Source organism: Hemitrygon akajei, chromosome 18, assembly GCF_048418815.1.
Source record: "Hemitrygon akajei chromosome 18, sHemAka1.3, whole genome shotgun sequence".
NCBI lineage: Eukaryota > Metazoa > Chordata > Chondrichthyes > Myliobatiformes > Dasyatidae > Hemitrygon > Hemitrygon akajei.
In genome coordinates, this window is record NC_133141.1 from 71,663,177 (window position 1) to 71,691,061 (window position 27,885).

At 49.1% G+C, this 27,885-nt stretch overlaps 1 protein-coding gene and 1 pseudogene across 1 annotated transcript in view; both read right to left on the bottom strand.

Moving 5' to 3' along the window:
* ube2z (ubiquitin-conjugating enzyme E2Z) overlaps nt 1-27,885 on the bottom strand; it is an 82,741-nt gene that overhangs the window by 32,281 nt on the left and 22,575 nt on the right. The window contains exons 3-5 of the mRNA XM_073071804.1: nt 18,679-18,869; nt 7,302-7,413; nt 3,890-4,002 (exon numbers count right to left, since the gene is read on the bottom strand). Coding sequence (XP_072927905.1) covers nt 3,890-4,002; nt 7,302-7,413; nt 18,679-18,869 — 416 coding nt within the window. The remainder of the gene's footprint in view (nt 1-3,889; nt 4,003-7,301; nt 7,414-18,678; nt 18,870-27,885) is intronic.
* LOC140741591 (Y-box-binding protein 1-like) lies at nt 10,512-12,158 on the bottom strand (annotated as a pseudogene).

Below are 27,885 nucleotides of genomic sequence, written 5' to 3' on the forward strand. Positions count from 1 at the left end.
AATATGAAAATTGTTGTGGGGGCTGAATACTTTTTTCAAGGCATTGTAGGTGTACCTTGTGCCGTGTGCCTGTTGGTACTGAGTTTGGCACCATAGCCCCAGAGGAACACTGTTACATTTGGCTGTATTCAAGTATGGTTGAATGACAATTAAACTTAAACTTTGAACTTAAGTTTCTAATGCCTCACCTGCAGTTAATGAAGACACAATGGCATCTGACAAAGGTTTCAGCACTTTCTTCCCTTCCCCTCCCACACTGTCTAAGGATGGACCTGCTCAGGCTCTGAAGACTCAACTACCTTTATACACTTCAACACCACCATCTTTATGAAATGTCAATGTTTGCGGATAACATTATTTTCTCCCTTAAACCGAGTAGTTTCTATGCCCTTCCCCCCCCCCCAAGGTAAATACAGACAAGAAATATTAATTTGAGACTTTGCCCATCACCCCACCCAACCCAGAATTCTCTTTTCTTTCCTCTCCCATTGGGCAGAAGATATAAAAGTGTGAAAGCACGTACCACCAGGGTCAAGGACACCTTCTGCCCCGTTGTCATCAGACTCTTGAATGGATCGCTTGCAAGCTAAGATGGACTCTTGGCCTCTCGATCTACCTTATTAAGCTTTTGTACTTTTTGTTTACCTGTACTACACTTTTTGGGTAGCTTTTATACTTTATTCTGTATTGTTATTGTTTTACCTTATTCTACTTCAATACAATGTGATGATTTGATCTGTATGCAACACAAGCTTTTCACTGTATCTTAGTATATGTGACAATAGTAAGCCAACACAAAATGCTGGAGGAACTTGGCAGGTCAGAACTGAAAAAGGATTATGGCCCGAAATGTTGACTTGTTATTCCCTCTCCATAGACTGTGCCTGACCTGCTGAGTTTCTCTGGCATTTTGTGCGCATGTTGCTCTGGATTTCCAGCATCTGCAGTTTCTCTTGAGTTTTTAATAAACCAGTACCTTTGGCTCTACACATAGATGACCATATTTATCCTCAAGGAGACCTACTCATCTCTGGTTAACCTTTTGCTTTATATAATAAGAATCATTTAGGATTTGCCTTTACCTTTACCTGCTAGGGAATCGGTCCGAAATGTCGACTGCTTCTTGTGGGATCCTGCTGTGCCCAAGTTGGCATTCATGTCTAATGTAACAGTGACAGTAGCACTGTGGTTAACCAATTTGGAAGCATTTGAGATAGAGGGTGCAATAGGTCAGAAGACTACATAATTTGGAAGTTATTTTTAAGAGATACAGCTTGGTAAAAGATCTCTGCAGCCCGCACCACACAATTACACCCATGTTGTTGGGGTACACCATGGATGTTATTATCTTAGCTGTCTACATGATGTGCAAACCTGGTCAGTGTGATACAGAGAGCAAGCTGTTGCCCATGCAGCGGGCTCCCCCTCTCCGTGCAGCTGATGAACCCAAAGGAACGGCAGAGACCGATACAGTTTGTCACCAGCTGTGTTGCAGGAGTTGCCAGTCAACATTGAACTCAATGTAGGATAGCCTTAGGGACTCCAGCTCTGGATCTTTTCCTCAGGGTTTACTCCTGAAACCTTCCCCATGAGTGGGTATAGCAGCAAGGCAGCTGAAGGTTGAGATCAGAGTTTTCCTTCTCTTAGATGAGCTGCCAACCACAACTGACAAGGCCCATCTGCCCGAACTGACTGGTTTTAAGTCGTCAGTAACCCACCTTTGCCCGTTCTGTCAGTAGAAACGGTTCCATTGGACTTAGTAGCTAAGCCACAAGTGAAGGCCGGGAGCTGGACTTGGCTGTCAGAGGCTATTTGAGATGCACATCATTGGGAGCATTTAATAGGTCACCCACATGGAAGTTGAGTCCACAGGATATGAAATCAGTTCAAAGTAATGGCAACTGAAGTTATCCACACTGGTTCAGGTGCTTGATGGTTGTTAGGTAATAACTGTTCCTGAACCAGGTGATGTCGGACCTAAATGCTTTGGTATCACCTACACGAGACAGCGCGATCACTTGAATTGAGTATGATGTTCTTCTGAGGGATTGTCTATTATTGGGTCTTCCGGTGGTTGTAGAGGCTGATCCACTCCTGCCCACTTCACCACTTACTGATTGCCACAGGACTTAATCCGGGCTGTTAGGGTGGATTCTCTTAATGGAGAATGCTCGTGCATGACTTGTTTAACGTGGGGAGGCTGATGCACAGGATGTCACCACATGGTCCTTGACAGACTGGGGTGAGGAAGAACATCAATGAATGGTGCAGGCATGAGGAGCCAAATGAAGCCATGTGCTCAATAACCTCTATTTGAGTTACAGAGCACAAGAGGCCATTCACCCCACAACATCATGCTGGCCTCTTAGAAGAACCATCCAGTCTCCTGTCCTTTGTGGGTATACAGAACTAACAAATTTCCCACCACTGAACAAGCTTCTACACCCTTTCTGGTGATGCATTCCAGAATACAACAACTCTGATTAAATATTCTCATTTCCATCTTAAGTTCAAGTTTAATTGTCATTCAGCCATGCACATGTACGTAGCTATATGAAAAATTGTTCCTCTGGAGCCATGGTGCAAAACACAGTCATTGTTACGATGCAGTAAACAGAGTCACAAAATAATGAGCACAACTCCGAGTAGCGTGGCCTGAAGATTGATGGTGCATGGGATGTTGAGCTGGAGCCATGTTTCCGCAAGACAAGCATGCAGCAGTTCCTCATCTCAACATTCCAACAAATGTTGCCACTCTATACAACACTGGTTAGACCACAGTTGGAATACTGTGTTCAGCTCTGGTCGCCTCATTATAGGAAGGATGTGGAAGAGATTTACCAGGAGGCTGTCTGGATTAGAGAGCATGCTTTATCAGGATACTTTGAGTGAGCTAGGGCTTTTCTCTTTGGAGTGAAGGAGGATGCAAAGTTACTGGAAGATGTTGAATCCTTGTGGGTTGAGTTAAGAAACTGCAAGGGTAAAAGGACATTGATGGCAGTTATATACAGGCCTCCCAACACTGGCTGGGAGGTGGAGCACAGGTTACAAAAGGAAATAGAAAAGGCGAGTCAAAAGGGCAATGTAATGGTAGTCATGGGAGATTTTAATATGCAGGTCGACTGGGAAAATCAGGTTGGTAATGAATCTCAAGAGAATGAGTTTGTAAAATGCTTAAGAAATAGCTTTTTAGAGCAGTTTGTCATTGAGCCTACTAGGGGATCAGCTATACTGGATTGGGTGTTACGTAATGAACTGGAAGTGATTAGGGAGCTTAAGGTAAAAAAAAAAGGATTAGCCATGATTGAATGGCGGAGCAGACTCGATGGGTTCAATGACCTCATTCTGCTCCGTGTCTTGTTTGAGGTGTACAAGGTGATAAGAGGCATAGGTCGAATAGATAGCCAGAGACTTTTCCCTAGGGCAGACATGGCTAATACCAATGTGGGAATCTCAGAGGCAAGTGTTTTATTTTAAAACACAGAATGCCCTATGGGAGGAGGTGGTAGGGGCTGATACATTAGGTGGATTTAAGAAACTCTTAGATAGGCACATAGAAGATAGAGAAATGGAGGGCAATGTGACACAGAAGGGTTAGATTGGTCTTAAGAGTGGGTTAAATGGTTAGCACAACATTGTGGGAAACAGGGGCTGTACTGTGCCGCAGTGTACTATGTTCTAAATATTGTATGCCTTGGTTACTGACTGCAGCCAATGAAAACAGCATCTTTCTACTTTTCATTAAAATCTCTCAATCTTCAACATAATTATCAAGCAAATTGCACTGAGTAAGTGTATTGAGTAGACCCATTACACAAAGCATCTGGATCAAATACTTGAGAGACATAATTTCACTAATTGCACCTTAATCCATGTGGAATAAACATACCTCAGTGCTTCTGGGCAAGGACACTTGCCATCTAACATATCACAAACAGCTACTCTGAGAGATTCATGCCGTATGCATTCGTTATAGTTTTTGCTGTCTCCTGGATGTCTCTCCTAAAATGATTACAAAAAAAATTGTTTTAAAACAATAAAATAATTGACATTAATCATTGATAAAATAATAGAGGGTATTTAAGAAACTCTTAGATAGGTCAGTGGATGATTAAAAAAATGGAGGACTACATAGAAATTAGATTGATCTTATAGTAGGTTAAAAGGTTGGCACGACATCATGGGCCGATAGGCCTATACTCTGCTGTAATGTTCCAATGTTCATTAATATATTTAAGAGTATTACCCTACCCATTCTCCTTCAAATACGAATTTTTCTCCCAACTCGGGGAACCAACAAAGGACTAGGATTTTAATGGGAATGGCAACATTCTGGTACCTTGGCCTTATGATGAATCCGCTAACAGACTGTTTGTCCATGATGGCCAGAATGGAGTCCAATTCTGCCCATGAACATGCACTCATGAGTTAGACCACAAAACAAAGGAGCAAAATTAGATCATTTGGCCCATTGAGTCTATTTCACCATTCCAGCATGGCTGATTTATTATCCCTTTTAACCCCATTCTCCTGCTTTCTCCCCATAAACTTTGATGTCCTTACTATCAACCTCTGCCTTAAATATCCTCAATGACTTGGTTTCCACTACCATCTGTGGCAACCAATTCCAGAGATTCACCGCTCTCTGGTTAAAGAAATTTTTCCTCATCTCTGTCCTAAAAGGTCGCCCCTCTATTCTGACTCAAGACCAATGGACCAGCAAGTCTGCTCCGCCATTCCATCATAGATGATTTATTATCCCTCTCAATCCATTCTGCTGCCTTCTTCCCATAACCTTTGACGCCCTTACTAATCAAAATAGAGGTGGATAGGTTCTTAAGTATATCCAATCACTGAGTTACTGAAAAACAGTTCCTGGCTAGCATTTCCCACACTTCCTTCAAGCGGCATCACTGAATTAAACAGACATGACATTGCAGGGAAGGGGTAAAACTGTGGGGAATGTAGGCAGTTACAGTAGTTGATTGTAGGGAAATATATGTATTACCAGTGAGCAGGAAAATGTCAAAAATGTGCTGGCATTGGAGAGGGTCCAAAGGAGGTTCACGAGGGTGATCCCGGGAAAGAAAGGGTTAACACATGTGGAGCATTTGATGGGTCTGGGTCTGTACTCTTTAGGATTCAGAAGAATGGGGGATCTCATTGAAAGCTAACAAATATTGAATGGCCCTGATAGGGTGAACGTGGGGAAGAAATTTCCTATAGTGGGGAAGTCTAGGATCAGAGGGTGCAATCTCAAAATAGAGGGATGGCCATTTAGAAAAGATGAGGAGGAATTTCTTTAGCCAGAGGGTGGTGAATTTGTGGAATTCATTACCACAGACATCTGTGGAAGTTAAGTCATTGGGTGCATTTAAAGTGGAGGATGATAGGTTCTTGCTTAGTCAGGGAATCAAAGGTTACGGGGAGAAGGCAGAATGGGATTGAGAGGAATAATAAATCAGCCATAATGGAATAGTGGAGCACTCGATGGGCTGAATGACTTAATTCTGCTCCACCACCCCATCATGTCTGATTTATCATCGCTCGCAATCCCATTCTCCTGCTTTCTCCCTGTAAACTTTGACGCCCTGACTAATTAAGAACCTGTCCACCTCTGCTTTAGGAATCAGGAGAAATCTGCACAGCCTGCATTCATGAAACTACACCCATCAACTTTAAAAGGAGATTCTTTTTTTTTAAAGTTTACTTCTGTGATGCCTTTGGAAAGATAAGCTGCTGTTAAACCACATTCCTGGAATAACACATCCAAGTGGTTATTATTTGAAATCTTTGATCGTTGGACGACAATGGATTTTAAAAAAATTTACAACATGCTTATTGAATAAACCAGCCTTTAAATGCACCTATTAGAGTAGATTCAAGATAATTTTATTTAGAGATACAGCATAGAGCATGTCCTTCCGGCCCAATAAGCCGCACCAACCAACAACCCAACTATTTAACCCTAGCCTAATCACAGGACAATTTACAATGACCAATTAACTTACCCACATTCTTTGAATACCTCTACCGCGCCGCTGAGACCAAGTGGCGTCAACGTAAGGAGAGACTTGGAAAGACCCAAACAGCTACATCCACCACCACTTCAATGACCTACACCTGCTAGCACTGCAATAGGACTTGTGGATCACAGATCGGCCTCTTCAGTCATCTCAAGGGCCACAAGTGACCAGATATACCACCAGGAGAAGAATCATACTCGACTACGAGTGATCGCTGATGATGATCAATACATGGAAACATACAACAAAATGTGTTGTTTGCATTAAGAACTAGCAAGTTCTACCACACAATCCAGTGCCAACATAGCATGCCCATGATGCATGGTAGAACAATAGTGAACAAAAGGTAGTGTCATGTGGTTAGTAGAAACAGGAATCCTGGAATCTGGAGTGAAACCTGGACCCTGCAAAAAATTTCATACTCTACAAAGAGGTAGAATGAATGAAAGGGTTAACATACGAGAAACATTTGATGGCTCTGGGTCTGTACTTGATGGGAGTTCGAAGGATGGGGGAGGAAATACTGAATACCGAAAGGCCTGGATAGAGTGGGTGTGGAGAGTGCGTTTCCTTTGGAGGATCTAGGATCTGAGGACACAGCCTCAGAATAAAGGGATGCCCCTTCAGAACTGAGATGAGGAGGAATTTCTTCAGGCAGAAAGGACAGTGAATCTGTGGAATTCATTGCCACAGAGGTCTGTGAATGCTTAGTCATTGTGTGTATTTACGACAGAGATTGATATTTTCTGGATTGGTAAGGGGATTAAGGGTTACAGGGAGAATGCAGATGAATGGTGTTGAGAGAAGATAAAAATATGACTGAATGACGAAGAAGACCAAATGGACTGAATGGCCTAATTCTTCCTCTTTATCTTATCATATGGTGGAGGTTCATTGGTCCCACAGACTCCAGAATAAACACAGTGCTTTTAAAAACAACTGGAATCAAAAATTAGATTAGTAGAATTTAAAGCAGATAAAAAAATTACATATTATTTAAGCTCATCAGATATTTAAATTGCATATCTCAGTACTCGAGACCAAGAATCTCTGAAGACAGATGCCTTCACATACCTTATAGAAACATGTCAGTCACTCCACATGTGTTCAGAGGCTCCTACCCTCCTTCACTTCAGCTGATTAGTGTAGCCTCCCATTCCCTCTCATCTGTCTACTTACCCAATCTCCCCTCAATAAGATCTCTTTCATGGGAAAATTACAAGTGGACGATCACATCTGAAAGCTATAACGTTGTTAAAATGGGGTTCGGCTCACCTGCTCAAATCCTGGCTCATTGTGATACGGATTCTCCGTCATGAGAGATTGAATGGATATGAGTACTGAGGAGATGCTCTGGGCTGGACTCCAAGCAGGACCTGTCCAGGTGCTTTAAAAAAAAATTTCCTTCAGATACAGAAAAACTCTAGAATAGACTATTGATGACTCTACACCAGTTTAACATGATATCAGAGCAAACTTTATTAGGTACACCTGCTCATAAATGCAAATATCTAATCACCAATCATGCGGCAGCAACTCTATGCATAAAAGCATGCAGGCATGGTCAAGAGGTTCAGTTGTTCAGACCAAACATCAGAATGTGGAAGGAATGTGATTGCAGTGACTTTGATCGTGGAATGATTGTTGGTGCCAGATGGAGTAGTCTGAGTATCACAGAAACTGCTGATCTCCTGGGGTTTTCATGTACAACTGTCTCCAGACTTTACAGAGAATGGTGCGAGAAACAAGAACACCCAGAGAGAGGTAGTTCTATGGACGAGAATGCCTTGTTTATGAGAGAGGTCATTGGAGAACAGCCAGACTGGTCAAGCTGACAGGAAGTTGACAGTAACTCAAATAACCACATATTACAACAGTGATATGCAGAAGAGCATCTCTGAACGCACATCACCTCAAACCTTGAAGTGGATAGGCTACAGCAGCAGAAGACCATGAACATACGCTCAGTGGCCACTTTACTAGGGTGAGGAGGCATCTAACAAAGTGGCCAGTGCATAATGCTGTAAGCATTCAGGAACAGATGCTGCCCGATCTACTAAACATCTTCTGGTTTTATTTAGAGAGACAGCATGGTAACAGGCTCTTGTGGCTTAATGAGCCCACCCCGCCCCAATTACACCCACGTGACCAATTCATCTACATCTACATGATCTTATTCCGCTTGGTGGCGCAATAAGATCAGCGCCGGACTCTAGAGCGAAGGTTCCTGAGTTCGAATCCGTCAGGTTGAGCGTCAAGCTAGCAAACAAGAATAGCTCATAAAAACAAGAATAGCTTGCTACGGAAACACCATCAAAAGACGGTGCCCTGCTAACTCCACTGCCAAGTTAAGGGCTATTCTTCTTCTTCGGACTGTGGGAGGCAACTCATGTGGTCACGGGGAGAATCCTCACAGACAGCGGTGGAATTGAACTCGGGTCACTGGCACTGTAATAGCATTGCGCTAACCGCTGCACTATCATAGTGCCAGCGAACCAGTTTTTCTCCAGATTTCCAGAAAGGGCAGATTTTTGATTTTCTTTGATTAACAGCACACATTGGAATGAGTAACTCAGCACAATTAAACTGAAGAAATGCATGCACACATAGTGCGATAAATTAAGTCACATTGGATCTGGTGCACATAGGGTCCATGTTGACTTAATAAATTGGATCCAACATTGGCTTGATTGTAGAAGGCAGAGTGTAGTGTTGGAGGGGTATTTTTCTGACTGGTGGTCATCATGGGCACTTGCCTCCTCAGCATCCAGGACATCTTCAAGGAACAATGCCTCCAAAAGGCGGCATCCAGCATGATGGACCCCCATCACCCAGGACATTGCTACCATCAGGGAGGAGGTACAGGAGCCTGAAGACACACACTCAGCGATTCAGGAACAGCTTCTTCCCCTCTGCCATCAGGGAGGGGGTACAGGAGCCTGAAGACACACACTCAGCGATTCAGGAACAGCTTCTTCCCCTCTGCCATCAGGGAGGAGGTATAGGAGCCTGAAGACACACACTCAACGATTCAGGAACAGCTTCTTCCCCTCTGCCATCAGGGAGGGGGTACAGAAGCCTGAAGACACACACTCAGCGATTCAGGAACAGCTTCTTCCCCTCTACCATCAGGGAGGAGGTACAGGAGCCTGAAGACACACACTCAACGATTCAGGAACAGCTCCTTCCCCTCTGCCATCAGGGAGGGGGTACAGAAGCCTGAAGACACACACTCAGCGATTCAGGAACAGCTTCTTCCCCTCTGCCATCAGGGAGGAGGTACAGGAGCCTGAAGACACACACTCAACGATTCAGGAACAGCTTCTTCCCCTCTGCCATCAGGGAGGAGGTACAGGAGCCTGAAGACACACACTCAACGATTCAGGAACAGCTTCTTCCCCTCTGCCATCAGGGAGGAGGTACAGGAGCCTGAAGACACACACTCAATGATTCAGGAACAGCTTCTTCCCCTCTGCCATCCGATGTCTGAATGGACAATGAATCCGTGAACACTACCTCACTACTGTTTCTCTTCTTGCACTACTTATTTTATATATATGTTGTGTATTGTGGCCGTTTACACAACAATATCATTAATAAAAACGCTGGAGACTGGAGCTACGTTAACAGGGTTCTTTACTAACTAAAACCGAACTGAACACATATATACAGATCAATATGCGCCCAATAGCACACGCTCAATAACGTGTTACTACGACATAAAACAGTCCCATATTACACAGTAGGCTGCATGGTACACTCCTTTTACTTAAAAAGTGTATCAACTTTTTTTTACGCTAAACAAATACTGTATGTGTACCCTTAATATACAAAGGCACACCCACTGGTTAATTAGTAACTTAATATGAAATTATAACAAAGTAACATTAATGATAATAATTATAACTCGTCTTTTTTGGGGGGGTCTTCTCTGCCCCTCTGAGTAACATCTGTCAATAAACTTGTTTGTTTTCATACAGATTTCCATATAAAGGTCATGGAAAGCTGACCTCTGAGCATCCGGAGTTTCCATGGTCTGCTTCAAAGATGACTTGCTACCAACAAAAGAAGTGGTTGGTGATTTGCTGTCTCTGCCAGTTAGCAATCCAATGACTCACAGAAAGATCAGTACTTTACCAGTAATCTTTAACCATTTGGTGCAGCAGTTGATCAAAGTCCTGTTGTTTGTTCCATTGTTCTTAAGCTGCTGTTAAAGTACAGTTTTGCTGAGATTAAGAATTACCTGCAGTGCTGTCTGTCTGGCTCAAGAGGGAGAATTCCTTCAGATGTACATTGAGCACAAGTGTGAAAATACAATAGAGACCTCATAGTTTGTTGCCAGAATTCACCTCTGTTTTGATGCTGTTTCCCAACTTCTTTGTGAAAAGCAAGACACATTGGCTGAGGATTCAAAATATGTATGTGCAAAAGAAACTTCCCTGCAAAGGATTAAGTGTATGATTCTCAATGGAGGAAGTGCTTGGTTCAAGATTTACCTTGTGCAGAAGCTGTTCTGCTTGAATGGAATTGATTTTGTCCTCTGTTATGTTTATCTTCTTCCCCAGCAACCTGGTTTTCATTTATTTCACCACCTTCAGTAATTTCTCCGAGGCTGGTTGCTATATTGTGGGCGGCGACCATAGCGACGACAAACAAAGTAAGGTGGGGAACGCTGTCTTCAGTAAGGAGGACGGTGTTGCTGATTTTGATGATCTTGGTTTTCTCCATCTGTTGTTGACTCTGCTCCATCTCCTTTCTCTCCACCTTCAATGTTCCATTGGTAATTACGTGGTGGACCTCAGTGGCAAGGGTGGCAGTGACGATAACGATTTCTGTCCGTGGCATATCAGCTTCCTTGGACTGGAACTCCGCCGGGACCAGTTATGTTTACAGCTTCGGCCCCCTTTTCACCTTCCACTGCGTCGAACTCCACAGTTTCACCATCTCCAACAATGCGGAGGTATTTCCGTGGGGTTATACTTTTCTATGGCAGTCTGATCTTCCTTTGTATCATTCCTGTTGATGAATCCATATCCATTTCCTACACTGAACCACTTTACTGTTCCAAGAACCTTTGTTGCTATGACTTTCCTCTCCCCGGGGGATTTGGGTTTGTCTGGCTGTTGCTGCTGTTCGGATTGCTGCTCCGTCTCGGCCTCGCTCACGGTGTTGACGGGCTGCGTGAGGTGGTTGCTGCTCCGTCTCGGCCTCGCTCACGGTGTTGACAGGCTGCGTGAGGTGGTAGCTGCTCCGTCTCGGCCTCGTTCACGGTGTTGACGGGCTGCGTGAGGTTGTTGCTGCTCCGTCTCGGCCTCGCTCACGGTGTTGACAGGCTGCGTGAGGTGGTAGCTGCTCCGTCTCGGCCTCGTTCACGGTGTTGACGGGCTGCGTGAGGTTGTTGCTGCTCCGTCTCGGCCTCGCTCACGGTGTTGACGGGCTGCGTGAGGTGGTTGCTGTTCCGTCTCGGCCTCGCTCACGGTGTTGACGGGCTGCGTGAGGTGGTAGCTGCTCCGTCTCGGCCTCGCTCATGGTGTTGACGGGCTGCGTGAGGTGGTAGCTGCTCCGTCTCGGCCTCGCTCACGGTGTTGACGGGCTGCGTGAGGTGGTTGCTGCTCCGTCTCGGCCTCGCTCACGGTGTTGACGGGCTGCGTGAGGTGGTAGCTGCTCCGTCTCGGCCTCACTCACGGTGTTGACAGACTGCGTGAGGTGGTAGCTGCTCCGTCTCGGCCTCGCTCACGGTGTTGACGGGCTGCGTGAGGTGGTTGCAGCTCGGGCTGATCTGAGGTGGGCGCTCCTGCACTCTCTCCACTTCTTTCTTCTCTCTAATATAATTCCTTTCCACTTTTTCTGTCTCCAGTTGCAGAAAGAGCTCTGCATTTCGTATTCCTCGCTCATATTGCTGAACTAGTTTTTTCATCCTTTTCTGATACTCCTGCAAAGAGCCTTCCTGTAACTGCTGTCACTGTCTTTTGAGAGATGTCAATTTCTCCTGGTACATCTGCTTTTTTACTTCATCATCAGGTAGTCTTCATCATCCTGCTTACTGGCAATATCAGTCTCTCTGTTGATGCTGTCTAGCTCCTCCTCTTCATTGTAATTGTCGACAATGGGCGAGAGGCGAGCTGCGGACATCTTCCCCACCGAGCTGCCCTCCTTTGTTGACACATTTAATGCCTTGATGGTGTGCCAGTCCAACTGAATTTTCCTGAGCCATTCACGTCCCAACAATGGTGGTCCCCCATTTTCAGTTCAGCTGCTGTGTTTTGTCCCCGTGTGTGTGTGTGTGTATGTGTACATATATATATATAGAGACACACACACACAGTGGCATGTAAAAGTTTGGGCACCCCGGTCAGATTTCCGTTACTGTGAATAGCTAAACGAGTAAAAGATGACCTGATTTCCAAAAGGCATAAAGTTAAAGATGACACATTTCTTTGCTCATTGTGGCCAAAAAGTTCTATTTTAACTTCATCAGTCCACAGGACTTGTTTCCAAAATGCATCAGGCTTGTTTAGATGTTCCTTTTGAACTTCTTCATAGGACTTCTTGCCCGCAATGGACAACGGTATGTTTGGAGGAAAAAAGGGTGCAGAATTTCATGAAAAGAACACCTCTCCAACTGTTAAGCACGGGGGTGGATCGATCATGCTTTGGGCTTGTGTTGCAGCCAGTGGCACGGGGAGCATTTCACTGATAGAGGGAAGAATGAATTCAATTAAATACCAGCAAATTCTGGAAGCAAACATCACACCGTCTGTAAAAAAGCTGAAGATGAAAAGAGGATGGCTTCTACAACACGATAATGATCCTAAACACACCTCAAAATCCACAATGGACTACCTCAAGAGGCACAAGCTGAAGGTTTTGCCATGGCCCTCACAGTCCCCCGACCTAAACATCATCGAAAATCTGTGGATAGACCTCAAAAGAGCAGAGGATCCAAGACGGCCCAATAATCTCACAGAACTAGAAGCCTTTTGTAAGGAAGAATGGGCGAAAATCCCCCAAACAAGAATTGAAAGACTCTTAGCTGGCTACAGAAAGCGTTTACAAGATGTGATACTTGCCAAAGGGGGTGTTACTAAGTACTGACCATGCAGGGTGCCCAAACTTTTGCTTTGGGCCCTTTTCCTTTTTTGTTAGTTTGAAACTGTAAAAGATGGAAATAAAAAAGTAATCTTGCTGAAAATATTAAAGAAATGTGTCATCTTTAACTTTATGTCTTTTGGAAATCAGGTCATCTTTTGCTCGCTTAGCTATTCACAGTAACGGGGGTGCCCAAACTTTTGCGTGCGTGTGCGTGTGTGTGTGTGTATATATATATGAGTACCATACAGCCTACTGTATAATATGGGACAATTTTATGTCGTAGTAACACGTTATTGAGCGTGCGTCCCAAAGGTAAAAAAATAAAGTGACAGTGACCTACGGGGACAAAACACAGCAGCTGAAACTCTATGTACTGAAAAAAATATGTGTGACTCTCTCACACACACACACACACAGGAAAACTGCAGTCAGATGGTAGTGAAAAGTGGCAAACATTAAGACTGAAGGAGTCATTTATACACACACACACATATATATCTTACTGTAATTTAGTTATGTATTGTAATGTACTGCTGCATGTGCCAGTGCTGCTCCATAAAGATGTAACACAGAAATATAGAAAACCTACAGCACAATACAGGCCCTTCGGCCCACAAAGCTGTACTGAACATGCCCCTACCTTAGAACTACTTAGGCTTTACCCATTGCCCTCTATTTTTCTAAGCTCCATGTAGCCATCCAGGTGTCTCTTAAAAGACCCTATGTGTGCTAGAATCTGCCTGAAGTTGTAAGTGATCTGCTTAAAATATTTATAGACGTGTCTGGTTGTGGCTAATCTTATAAGAGATTTTTGTGGAGGTTGATGAAGGAAAGGCAGTGTACGTTGTCTACATGGACTTTAACAATGCCTTTGACAAAGTCCCATCTAGGAGGCTGGTCCAAAACATGTAGTAATTTAACTTTCAGAATGAAGCAGTAAACTAGATTAAATATTGGCCTAAAGGGAGAAGCCAGATAGTGGTAGCAGATGGCTGTGTCACTAATTTAGGGGTTCCCAAACTTTTTTATGCCACAGACACCTACCATTAACCAAGGGGTTGATGGACCCCAGGTTGGAGGCCTGTTAGTCGTGTGCCACATGTATCACTGTTGGATCCATTCTTGCTTGTCATCTATATCAATGATCTGGATGAATACGTGGTGAACTGGATCACCTCTAATTTGTGGATGACACCAAGATTGATGACATAGCAGACAGCAAGGAAAGATATCAAAGCTTGCAAAGTGTCCTGGACCAGATGGGACAATGGGATGAGAAATGGCATGAAAGTTAATCCAGACAAGTGCAAGGTGCAGCATTTTGGGAGGACAAACCAGGGTGGTACTTACACTATAAGCAGCAGGGCACTGAGGAGTGTGGTAGAACAAAGGGATCTGAAAATACAGGTCCTTAATTCATTGAAAGAGGCCTCACAGATTGAGGGGGTCTTAAAGAGTGTTTTTGGCACATTAGACTTCATAAATCAAAGTATTAAGTACAGGATTTTGGATGTTATGCTGAAATTGTATAAGAATTCAGTGAGACCAAATTTGTAGTAGTGTGTGCAGTTCTGGCTACCTACCTGCAGGAAAGATGTCAGTAAATTTGAAAGGTTGCAGAGAAAAATCAAGGGTATTGCTGGGAGTTGAAGGCATGAGTTATAGGGAAAGGTTGAATAGGTTAGGACTTTATTCCTAGGAGAAGGAAGGAAGATATTACAGAGGTATACAAAATCATGAGGGGTATAGATAGGATAAATGCAAGCAGGCTTTTTCCACTGAGATTGGGTGAGACGAACACATTACCTAAACAGATTATAGGTTAAGGGTGAAAACTGAAAAATTTAAAGGGGAATCTAAGGACGAGCTTCTTCACTCAGAGGCTGGTGAGAGTGTGGAACGAGTTGCCAGTGGAAGTGGTGGATGCAGGTTCAATTGCAACATTTAAGAAAAGTTTGGATAGGTACAATACTTGGATGATAGAGGTGCAGAGGGCTATGGTCCAGGTGCAGGTAGATGGGATTGCGGTTGGTGAGAAAGGTTGTCAAGGGATACAGCAGGATATATATCAATTAGCAATTTAATATCTCTTGGAAATTTAGGCTGAAGAATGGTAGATGGAATTTAACTCAAAGTCAGAGACTCTACTTTCTGAACTGGGACCAAATTCAGAAATCAGAGGTGCAAAGGGACTTTGAAGTCCTAGTGCAGGATTCCCTAGAGGTTAATTTTCAGGTTGAGTCTGTGGTAAGGAGGGCAAATGCAATGTTAGCATTCACTTCCAGAGGACCAGAATGTAAAAGCAAGGATGTAATCAGAGGCTTTACAGGCATTGGTTAGACTGTATTTGGAATATTGTGAGAAGTTTTGGGCCCTTTATCGAAGAGTAAATGTGCTGGCACTGGAGAGGTTGCAGGAGGTTTACAAGAATGAGCATTGGTATGAAAGGGTTCATTCATATAAGGAGTGTTTGATAGCTCTGGGCTGTACTCATTGAAGTTTTGAAGAATCTTATTGAAACCTATCAAATTTTGAAAGCCCTGGATAGAGTGGACAAGGATGAGTAGAGAGATTATTTCCAATAGTGGGGGAGTCTAGGATCAGAAGGCGCAGCCTCAGAATACAAAGGCATGTCCAGAACAGAGATGGGGAGGAATTTCTTTAGGCAGATGGCGGTGAATCTGTGGAATTCACTGCCACAGATGACTGTGGAGGCCAAGTCATTGAGTATACTTAAAGCAGAGGTTGATTGGTTCATGATTCGTAAGGGCATCAAAGGCTATAGGGAGTATGGGGATGAGAAGGATAATAAATCAACCATGGAATGACGGAGCAGACTGAATAGCCTAAATCTGCTCCTATGTCTTATGGTCTAAGTATGAAGTGTCACATTTTAGGGTGGTGGGATAGGTCAAAGAGTAATGGCAGGACCCTTAGGAACACTGATGTAGAGAGATTGTGGGGTACAAGTGCATAGTTCCTTGGAAGTGGCAAACCCAAGACAATAGAGTGCCTTCATTGATCAGGACATTGAGCAAGTCATGTTAAAGCTTTCAACAGTCCAAATGTGGTCTAGATATTGGTTTGATCACATATAGAGTATTCAATGCAGTTTTCGCCACTACATTATAGAAAGGATGTTGAGGCTTTGAAGAGGGTGCAGACAAGGTTCACTAGGATGTTGCCTGGATTAGAGAATATTAGCTATAAAGAAGAGTTGGACAAATTTGGATTGTTTCCTCTGGATCTGAGGCCAAGAAGCAATCTAAAGTTAGCTTTATTTGTCACATGAACCTAGAAACTCTGGAAACATACAGTGAAATGCGTCATTTTCATCAACGACCAACACAGTGTGAGGATGTGCTGGGGCTGAGCCAAACTTCCGGCGCCAACATGGCCATGAAAACAACTAACCTTGTGGGAGGAAACCGGAGCACTCAGAGGAACAGGGGAGAATGCACACACTCCTTACAGAGGCAGAACTGAACCCCTACTGGTGGGCGCTGTAAAGCCACGCGCTAACCAGTCTGCTACCATGCCACCTGCATCCAAAGCATAGTTAATCAGAATCTTCCTCTCCAGTGTGGAAATGACAAATACTAAAGGGTGTAGCTTTTAGATAAGAGGGGAGAAGTTTAAAGGAGATTTACAAGGCATATTTTTAAAAAAACACAGAGTGGTCGGTGCCTGGAATACACTGTTTAGGAGACATGGTGGAAGCAGATACAATCGGAGCATTTAGACAGACACGTGAGGAGGTAGAGAACAAAGGGACGCAGAACACATACTAGGGATGGGCTGTGTTTAACTTGGTATCACACTCAGTGTGTATGGGGTGTCCAGGGAGGGTAGCACCTTTGAAGAGGCTTGCCTTATCCATTGCTGGGCAGCTCCCCACCGGACACCCAGCTCTCACACTGTGGCTCCAAGTAGCTGTTTGATTGTGACAGTGGCCACAGCCCGGTACACCGCTTCGACAGACAGGCTAAACCAAGTGAGGGTAGCAGGTGGGCCTCAAACCCCAGTGAGATAGGGACATGCTTGTCCTAGCAAGCGAAGCAGACTGGGGTCAATGAGATCTGCAGTGAGATCCAAACGGCTAGAAAGGCAGTACTGCAACACTCCTTGGACATCGAAGGCACAGAAGATGTCGTGGTCATCCACTGCAACCAAGGAAGACCCCAGATTCTGATGCTTGCTCGTACCACTGGACCCAGACGTCTGAGGTCGAGAGAGTGAAGCATAACTGCTTTTCCACTTTAAACTCTCCCACACAGGTTTCCTGCCATTGTCAGACATGATGGACAACCGTCATGCTCAGCGGAGACATTGTGGGCTGAAGTTGCTGTGTTGTAGTGTTCTCAAGTTTAATTGTCAGCCAATCACACACATGAATACAACCAAATCAAACAGCCATTCCTCTGGGGCCAAGGTGCAAAACACAGTAACACAGTGCAGAGTTATGATAGCAAAAAACTTAGTCACAAAATACAATCATATAAAATATACCAATAGCAGAATTAATGCAACAGCGACGCTAAGCAGTATAATAGTGATATTAGCAGTCAACTAAAAAATCACTCCCCAGCTACCTCTGAGACAAGTGTGAATACGTAACTATATTCATTTACTTCTACCACGCCCCAACCCACGTGACAGATTACCATAAACAAAACGCTCCAAAAAAATACAATCGACAGAAAATAGATGCACAGCTCCTACATCCCAGCCCCTTAATTATTCGGCTGCTTATTACACTACACGCCAAGTGTCATGGCCTGCAAATTGATGGTGCAAAATCTGCATCTTTGCACATCCACTGCACAAAAGATGCATGAATTCTGCCTCTCTTTATGAAGTGTGTCAATTGCTGACTTGTACTGGTAAAATAGTTAATATAACGGTTGTTTGACATAGCTAGCATGTCTGGAAAGGCTGGGAAAACCACTCAGCTAAACATGATACACAACATGGGCTGGCTGGAAGGAAAGGGGGAAATCCCATCCAATTTTCAGGTTCAGGATTTAGTCATGAACCAGACTAGTATGGTGCATATTGATTTCTCTGATTTCTGGCATTTTCCCCTCCCCCATTCCTCTGCTTCAATTCTCCACTCTGGCACCCCTCTTACCTCTTCTGTGTACCTGCCTGTCATCTCCCCAAGTGCTCCTCCTCCTTCCCTTTCTGCCATGGTCCATTTTCTTGTCCTATCAGATTCCTTCTCCAGCCCTTTGCCCCCTCCCTAACAGCTTCCTATTTCATTAACCCCCCGCCCCACACACCAACCTGGCTTCACCAGTCACCTTCCAGCTTAAACTCCTTCCCCTCCCCCACCTTATTCTGGCATCTTCCCCCTTCCAGTCCTGATGAGGGATCTTGGCTCAAAGTTTACTCTTTTCCATAGATGCTGCTTGACCTGCTGCATTCCTCCAAAATTTTGAGGGTGTTGCTGTGACTTTCCAGCATCTGCAGAATCTCATGTTTAGTATGGTACATCTCAAGTGTACTTACAAACTTACTTTTGTAAACACCATATTTTAACCTGACAATTTGTACATACCCAAGTATGCTGAGGCATACTTTGCCATTTCTGTAAAAGTTTGGGTTAAAGCGGACAGTATTACTCCCAGTCGTCATAAGTTTGACTCTCGGTGGGGTGAATGGGATAGTCGGGGAGGGCAGCGAAAGAGGAAAAGAAAAAAAACCTCCTTCGTAAGGTGTGTCGAAAGGTCCTGTGATTAGTGCATGGATCTGGATGGAAAAGAACAAACAGAAAATCTGATCAGAAAATGTTTAAGATTCATTTGTTACACACTGCTTACTGTTATTATTTTATTTTGTGATACAGCACGGTAACGGGCGCTCCCAGCCCAATGAGCTCATGACACCCAATTACACCCATGTGACTAATTAACCTAAAGTCATGAAAAACCAATAGCTCGTGATATTCACGTGGACCATGGAATTTATTCATTTATTGAGACAGCATGGAATAGGCCCTTCTGGCCCTTCGAGCCAAGCCACCCAGCAATCCCCCAATTTAATCTCAGTCTAATCACGAGACAATTTGCGATAACCAATTTAACCTACCAAGCAGTACATCTTTGGAATATGGGAGGAAACCAGAGCACCTGGAGGAAACTCACCTGGTCACGGAGAGAGTGTACATACTCCTTACAGACAGCAGTGGGAAATGAACCAAATCGCCTACACTGTAAAGCTACCGTTAATGCAGACAAGTGTGAGGCGCTGCACTTTGTGAGGACAAAGCAGGGTGGTATTTACACGGTGAGTGGTAGGATACTGAGGAGCGTTGTAGAACGGGGGATCTCAGAATACAGATCCTTAATTCCTTGAAAGTGACTCGCAGGTAGATAGGGTCGTAAAAAGAACTTCTGGCACATTGGACTTTATGAATCAAAGTACTGGCCATCAACCCACCTACTCCATGCCAGCCTGGTTTTCTGCCTAGTCCCATCTACCTGTACGGGGACCACAGAGCACTTTTTAAAATAAAAAAACATAACCTTGGTACATGGATTCTGACATATTTGTCACATGTGCATGGAAACAGTGGAATATGTCAATTGCTTTAATAACTACCACCCAAGCATTTGCTTGGGGGTGGGGGGGGGGGAGGAGAGCCCGCTAGTATCAACCACACAATCCAGTGGAGGGGGGAGGAGAGCCCGCTAGTATCACCACATAATCCAGTGGAGGGGGGAGGAGAGCCCGCTATTATCACCACACAATCCAGTGGGGGGGGAGGGAGAGCCCGCTAGTATCACCACACAATCCAGTGGGGGGGAGGAGAGCCCGCTAGTATCACCACACAATCCAGGTGGGGGGAGGAGAGCCCGCTAGTATCACCACACAATCCAGTGGAGGGGGGAGGAGAGCCCGCTAGTATCACCACACAATCCAGTGGAGGGGGGAGGAGAGCCCGCTAGTATCACCACACAATTCAGTGGGGGGGGAACCCCGCTAGTATCACCACACAATCCAGTGGAGGGGGGGAGCCCGCTAGTATCACCACACAATCCAGTGGAGGGGGGGAGGAGAGCCCGCTAGTATCACCACACAATCCAGTGGAGGGGGGGGAGGAGAGCCCCGCTAGTATCACCACACAATCCAGTGGGGGGGGGGAGCCCGCTAGTATCACCACACAATCCAGTGGAGGGGGGGAGCCCGCTAGTATCACCACACAATCCAGTGGGGGGGAAGGAGAGCCCGCTAGTATCACCACACAATCCAGTGGAGGGGGGAGGAGAGCCCGCTAGTATCACCACACAATCCAGTGGAGGGGGGAGGAGAGCCCGCTAGTATCACCACACAATTCAGTGGGGGGGGGAACCCCGCTAGTATCACCACACAATCCAGTGGAGGGGGGAGCCCGCTAGTATCACCACACAATCCAGTGAGGGGGGAGGAGAGCCCGCTAGTATCACCACACAATCCAGTGGAGGGGGGGGAGGAGAGCCCGCTAGTATCACCACACAATCCAGTGGGGGGGAGGAGAGCCCGCTAGTATCACCACACAATCCAGTGGAGGGGGGGGGAGCCCGCTAGTATCACCACACAATCCAGTGGGGGGGGGGAGGAGAGCCCACTAGTATCACCACACAATCCAGTGGGGGGGGGGAGCCCGCTAGTATCACCACACAATCCAGTGGAGGGGGGAGGAGAGCCCGCTAGTATCACCACACAATCCAGTGGAGGGGGGGAGGAGAGCCCGCTAGTATCACCACACAATCCAGTGGGGGGGGAGGAGAGCCCGCTAGTATCACCACACAATCCAGTGGAGGGGGGAGGAGAGCCCGCTAGTATCACCACACAATCCAGTGGAGGGGGGAGGAGAGCCCGCTAGTATCACCACACAATTCCAGTGGGGGGGGGGGAACCCCGCTAGTATCACCACACAATCCAGTGGAGGGGGGAGCCCGCTAGTATCACCACACAATCCAGTGGAGGGGGGGAGGAGAGCCCGCTAGTATCACCACACAATCCAGTGGGAGGGGGGGGAGGAGAGCTCGCTAGTATCACCACACAATCCAGTGGGAGGGGGAGGAGAGCCCGCTAGTATCACCACACAATCCAGTGGAGGGGGGGAGCCCGCTAGTATCACCACACAATCCAGTGGAGGGGGGAGGAGAGCTCGCTAGTATCACCACACAATCCAGTGGAGGGGGAGGAGAGCCCCGCTAGTATCACCACACAATCCAGTGGAGGGGAGGAGAGCTCGCTAGTATCACCACACAATCCAGTGGAGGGGAAGGAGAGCCCGCTAGTATCACCACACATCCAGTGGAGGGGGGGGGGAGCCCGCTAGTATCACCACACAATCCAGTGGAGGGGGGAGGAGAGCTCGCTAGTATCACCACACAATCCAGTGGAGGGGGAGGAGAGCCCGCTAGTATCACCACACAATCCAGTGGAGGGGGGAGAGAGCCCGCTAGTATCACCACACAATCCATGGGGGGGAGAGCCCGCTAGTATCACCACACAATCCAGTGGAGGGGGGGAGGAGAGCCCGCTAGTATCACCACACAATCCAGTGGAGGGGGGAGGGAGAGCCCGCTAGTATCACCACACAATCCAGTGGAGGGGGGGAGGAGGAGCCCGCTAGTATCACCACACAATCCAGTGGGGGGGGGAGGAGAGCCCGTAGTATCACCACACAATCCAGTGGGGGGGAGGAGAGCCCGCTAGTATCACCACACAATCCAGTGGAGGGGGGAGGAGAGCCCGCTAGTATCACCACACAATCCAGTGGGGGGGGGGAGGAGAGCCCGCTAGTATCACCACAAATCCAGTGGAGGGGGGGGAGGAGAGCCCGCTAGTATCACCACACAATCCAGTGGAGGGGGAAGAGAGCCCGCTAGTATCACCACACAATCCAGTGGAGGGGGGGAGGAGAGCCCGCTAGTATCACCACACAATCCAGTGGGGGGGAAGGAGAGCCCGCTAGTATCACCACACAATCCAGTGGAGGGGAGAGCCCGCTAGTATCACCACACAATCCAGTGGAGGGGGGGAGGAGAGCCGCTAGTATCACCACACAATCCAGTGGAGAGGGGGGAGGAGAGCCCGCTATTATCACCACACAATCCAGTGGAGGGGGGAAGAGAGCCCGCTAGTATCACCACACAATCCAGTGGAGGGGGGAGGAGAGCCCGCTAGTATCACCACACAATCCAGTGGGGGGGGGAGAGGCCCGCTAGTATCACCACACAATCCAGTGGAGGGGGAGGGAGAGCCCGCTAGTATCACCACACAATCCAGTGGAGGGGGGAGGAGAGCCCGCTAGTATCACCACACAATCCAGTGGGGGGGGGGAGGAGAGCCCGCTAGTATCACCACACAATCCAGTGGGGGGGGGAGGAGAGCGCCGCTAGTATCACCACACAATCCAGTGGGGGGGGGAGGAGAGCCCGCTAGTATCACCACACAATCCAGTGGAGGGGGGAGGAGAGCCCGCTAGTATCACCACACAATCCAGTGGAGGGGGGGAGGAGAGCCCGCTAGTATCACCACACAATCCAGGGGAGGGGGGGAGGAGAGCCCGCTAGTATCACCACACAATCCAGTGGGGGGGGAGGAGAGCCCGCTAGTATCACCACACAATCCAGTGGGGGGGGGGAGAGAGCGCCGCTAGTATCACCACACAATCCAGTGGGAGGGGGAGGAGAGCCCGCTAGTGTCACCACACAATCCAGTGGAGGGGGAGAGCCCGCTAGTATCACCACACAATCCAGTGGAGGGGGGAGGAGAGCCCGCTAGTATCACCACACAATCCAGTGGGGGGGGGAGGAGAGCCCCGCTAGTATCACCACACAATCCAGTGGGGGGGGAAGAGAGCCCGCTAGTATCACCACACAATCCAGTGGAGGGGGAGGAGAGCCCGCTAGTATCACCACACAATCCAGTGGGAGGGGGGAGGAGAGCCCGCTAGTATCACCACACAATCCAGTGGAGGGGGAGGAGAGCCCGCTAGTATCACCACACAATCCAGTGGAGAGGGGGAGGAGAGCCCGCTAGTATCACCACACAATCCAGTGGAGGGGGGGAGGAGGCCCCGCTAGTATCACCACACAATCCAGTGGAGGGGGGAGGAGAGCCCGCTAGTATCACCACACAATCCAGTGGAGGGGGGGGAGGAGAGCCCGCTAGTATCACCACACAATCCAGTGGAGGGGGGGAGGAGAGCCCGCTAGTATCACCACACAATCCAGTGGGGGGGGAGGAGAGCCCGCTAGTATCACCACGACAATCCAGTGGAGGGTGGGAGGAGAGCCCGCTAGTATCACCACACAATCCAGTGGAGGGGGGGAGGAGAGCCCGCTAGTATCACCACACAATCCAGTGGGGGGGGGGAGGAGAGCCCGCTAGTATCACCACACAATCCAGTGGGGGGGGGGGAGCCCGCTAGTATCACCACACAATCCAGTGGGGGGGGGGAGGAGAGCCCGCTAGTATCACCACACAATCCAGTGGGGGGGAGGAGAGCCCGCTAGTATCACCACACAATCCAGTGGGGGGGGGGGAGAGCCCGCTAGTATCACCACACAATCCAGTGGAGGGGGGAAGGAGAGCCCGCTAGTATCACCACAGAATCCAGTGGAGGGGGGGAGAGGAGAGCCCGCTAGTATCACCACACAATCCAGTGGGGGGGAGGAGAGCCCGCTAGTATCACCACACAATCCAGTGGAGGGGGGAGGAGAGCCCGCTAGTATCACCACACAATCCAGTGGGGGGGAGGGAGAGCCCGCTAGTATCACCACACAATCCAGTGGGGGGGGGGAGCCCGCTCGTATCACCACACAATCCAGTGGAGGGGGGAGGAGAGCCGCTAGTATCACCACACAATCCAGTGGATGGGGGGAGGAGAGCCCGCTAGTAATCACCACACAATCCAGTGGAGGGGGGAGGAGAGCCCGCTAGTATCACCACACATCCAGTGGGGGGGAGGAGAGCCCGCTAGTATCACCACACAATCCAGTGGAGGGGGAGGAGAGCCCGCTAGTATCACCACACAATCCAGTGGAGGGGGGAGGAGAGCCCGCTAGTATCACCACACAATCCAGTGGAGGGGGGGGAGAGCCCGCTAGTATCACCACACAATCCAGTGGAGGGGGGGAGGAGAGCCCGCTAGTATCACCACACAATCCAGTGGAGGGGGGGAGAGAGAGCCCGCTAGTATCACCACACAATCCAGTGGAGGGGGGAGGAGAGCCCGCTAGTATCACCACACAATCCAGTGGAGGGGGGGGAGGAGAGCCCGCTAGTATCACACACAATCCAGTGGAGGGGGGAGGAGAGCCCGCTAGTATCACCAACAATCCAGTGGAGGGGGGGAGGAGAGCCCGCTAGTATCACCACACAATCCAGTGGAGGTCGGGGGGAGGAGAGCCCGCTAGTATCACCACACAATCCAGTGGAGGGGGGGAGGAGAGCCCGCTAGTATCACCACACAATCCAGTGGAGGGGGGGGAGAGAGCCCGCTAGTATCACCACACAATCCAGTGGAGGGGGGAGGAGAGCCCGCTAGTATCACCACACAATCCAGTGGAGGGGGGGGAGGAGAGCCCGCTAGTATCACCACACAATCCAGTGGAGGGGGGGAGGAGAGCCCGCTAGTATCACCACACAATCCAGTGGAGGGGGGAGGAGAGCCCGCCTAGTATCACCACACAATCCAGTGGAGGGGGGGGAGGAGAGCCCGCTAGTATCACCACACAATCCAGTGGAGGGGAGGAGAGCCCGCTAGTATCACCACACAATCCAGTGGAGGGGGGGAGGAGAGCCCGCTAGTATCACCACACAATCCAGTGGGAGGGGGAGGAGAGCCCGCTAGTATCACCCACCACAATCCAGTGGAGGGGGGAGGAGAGCCCGCTAGTATCACCACACAATCCAGTGGAGGGGGGGAGAGCCCGCTAGTATCACCACACAATCCAGTGGAGGGGGGAGGAGAGGCCGCTAGTATCACCACACAATCCAGGGAGGGGGGGAGGAGAGCCCGCTAGTATCACCACACAATCCAGTGGAGGGGGGAGGAGAGCCCGCTAGTATCACCACACAATCCAGTGGAGGGGGGGAGGAGAGCCGCTAGTATCACCACACGAATCCAGTGGAGGGGGGAGGAGAGCCGCTAGTATCACCACACAATCCAGTGGAGGGGGGAGGGAGAGCCCGCTAGTATCACCACACAATCCAGTGGAGGGGGGGAGGAGAGCCCGCTAGTATCACCACACAATCCAGTGGGGGGGAGGAGAGCCCGCTAGTATCACCACACAATCCAGTGGAGGGGGGGAGAGCCCGCTAGTATCACCACACAATCCAGTGGAGGGGGAGGGAGAGCCCGCTAGTATCACCACACAATCCAGTGGGGGGGAGGAGAGCCCGCTAGTATCACCACACAATCCAGTGGAGGGGGGGAGGAGAGCCCGCTAGTATCACCACACAATCCAGTGGAGGGGGGAGGAGAGCCCGCTAGGTATCACCACACAATCCAGTGGGGGGGAGGAGAGCCCGCTAGTATCACCACACAATCCAGTGGAGGGGGGAGGAGAGCCCGCTAGTATCACCACACAATCCAGTGGAGGGGGGAGAGAGCCCGCTAGTATCACCACAGCAATCCAGTGGAGGGGGGAGGAGAGCCCGCTAGTATCACCACACAATCCAGTGGGGGGGGGGGGGAGGGAAGGGGGGGGGAGAGCCCGCTAGTATCACCACACAATCCAGTGGAGGGGGGAGGAGAGCCCGCTAGTATCACCACACAATCCAGTGGAGGGGGGGAGGAGAGCCCGCTAGTATCACCACACAATCCAGTGGAGGGGCGGGGGAGAGAGCCCGCTAGTATCACCACACAATCCAGTGGAGGGGGGAGGAGAGCCCGCTAGTATCACCACACAATCCAGTGGAGGGGGGGAGGAGAGCCCGCTAGTATCACCACACAATCCAGTGGAGGGGGGGAGGAGAGCCCGCTAGTATCACCACACAATCCAGTGGAGGGGGGAGGGAGAGGCCCGCTAGGTATCACCACACAATCCAGTGGAGGGGGAGGAGAGCCCGCTAGTATCACCACACAATCCAGTGGAGGGGGGGAGGAGAGCCCGCTAGTATCACCACACAATCCAGTGGAGGGGGGGAGGAGAGCCCGCTAGTATCACCACACAATCCAGTGGGGGGGGGAGCCCGCTAGTATCACCCACAATCCAGTGGGGGGGAGGAGAGCCCGCTAGTATCACCACACAATCCAGTGGGGGGGGAGGAGAGCCCGCTAGTATCACCACACAATCCAGTGGGGGGGGAGGAGAGCCCGCTAGTATCACCACACAATCCAGTGGAGGGGGGGAGGAGAGCCCGCTAGTATCACCACACAATCCAGTGGGGGGGGGAGGAGAGCCCGCTAGTATCACCACACAATCCAGTGGAGGGGGAGGAGGCCCGCTAGTATCACCACACAATCCAGTGGGGGGGGAGGGAGAGCCCGCTAGTATCACCACACAATCCAGTGGGAGGGGGGAGGAGAGCCCGCTAGTATCACCACACAATCCAGTGGAGGGGGGGAGGAGAGCCCGCTAGTATCACCACACAATCCAGTGGAGGGGGGAGGAGAGCCCGCTAGTATCACCACAAAATCCAGTGGAGGGGGAGGAGAGCCCGCTAGTATCACACACAATCCAGTGGAGGGGGGGAGGAGAGCCCGCTAGTATCACCACACAATCCAGTGGAGGGGGGAAGGGGGGAGAGCCCGCTAGTATCACCACACAATCCAGTGGAGGGGGGAGAGAGCCCGCTAGTATCACCACACAATCCAGTGGAGTCGGGGGGAGGAGAGCCCGCTAGTATCACCACACAATCCAGTGGGAGGGGGGAGGAGAGCCCGCTAGTATCACCACACAATCCAGTGGAGGGGGGAGGAGAGGCCCGCTAGTATCACCACACAATCCAGTGGGGGGGAGGAGAGCCCGCTAGTATCACCACACAATCCAGTGGAGGGGGGAGGAGAGCCCGCTAGTATCACCACACAATCCAGTGGGGGGGGGAGGAGAGCCCGCTAGTATCACCACACAATCCAGTGGAGGGGGGGGAGAGCCCGCTAGTATCACCACACAATCCAGTGGAGGGGGAGGAGAGCCCGCTAGTATCACCACACAATCCAGTGGAGGGGGAGGAGAGCCCGCTAGTATCACCACACAATCCAGTGGGGGAGGAGAGCCGCTAGGATCACCACACAATCCAGTGGGGGGAGGAGAGCCCGCTAGTATCCGACCACACACATCCAGTGGAGGGGGAGGGAGCCCGCTAGTATCACCACACAATCCAGTGGAGGGGGGAGGAGAGCCCGCTAGTATCACCACACAATCCAGTGGAGGGGGGAGGAGAGCCCGCTAGTATCACCACACAATCCAGTGGAGGGGGGGAAGGAGAGCCCGCTAGTATCACCACACAATCCAGTGGAGGGGGGGAGGAGAGCCCCGCTAGTATCACCACACAATCCATGGGGGGGGGGAACCCCGCTAGTATCACCACACACTTCCAGTGGGGAGGGGGAGACCGACCCACGCCTAGTATCACCACACAATCCAGTGGGAGGGGGGGGAGGAGAGCCCGCTCTGATATCACCACACAATCCAGTGGAGGGGGGGGGAAGCCCCAATCCATGAGGGGAGGAGAGCCCGCTAGTATCACCACACATCCAGTGGAGGGGGGGGAGGAGAGGCCCGCTAGTATCACCACACAATCCAGTGGAGAGGGGTAG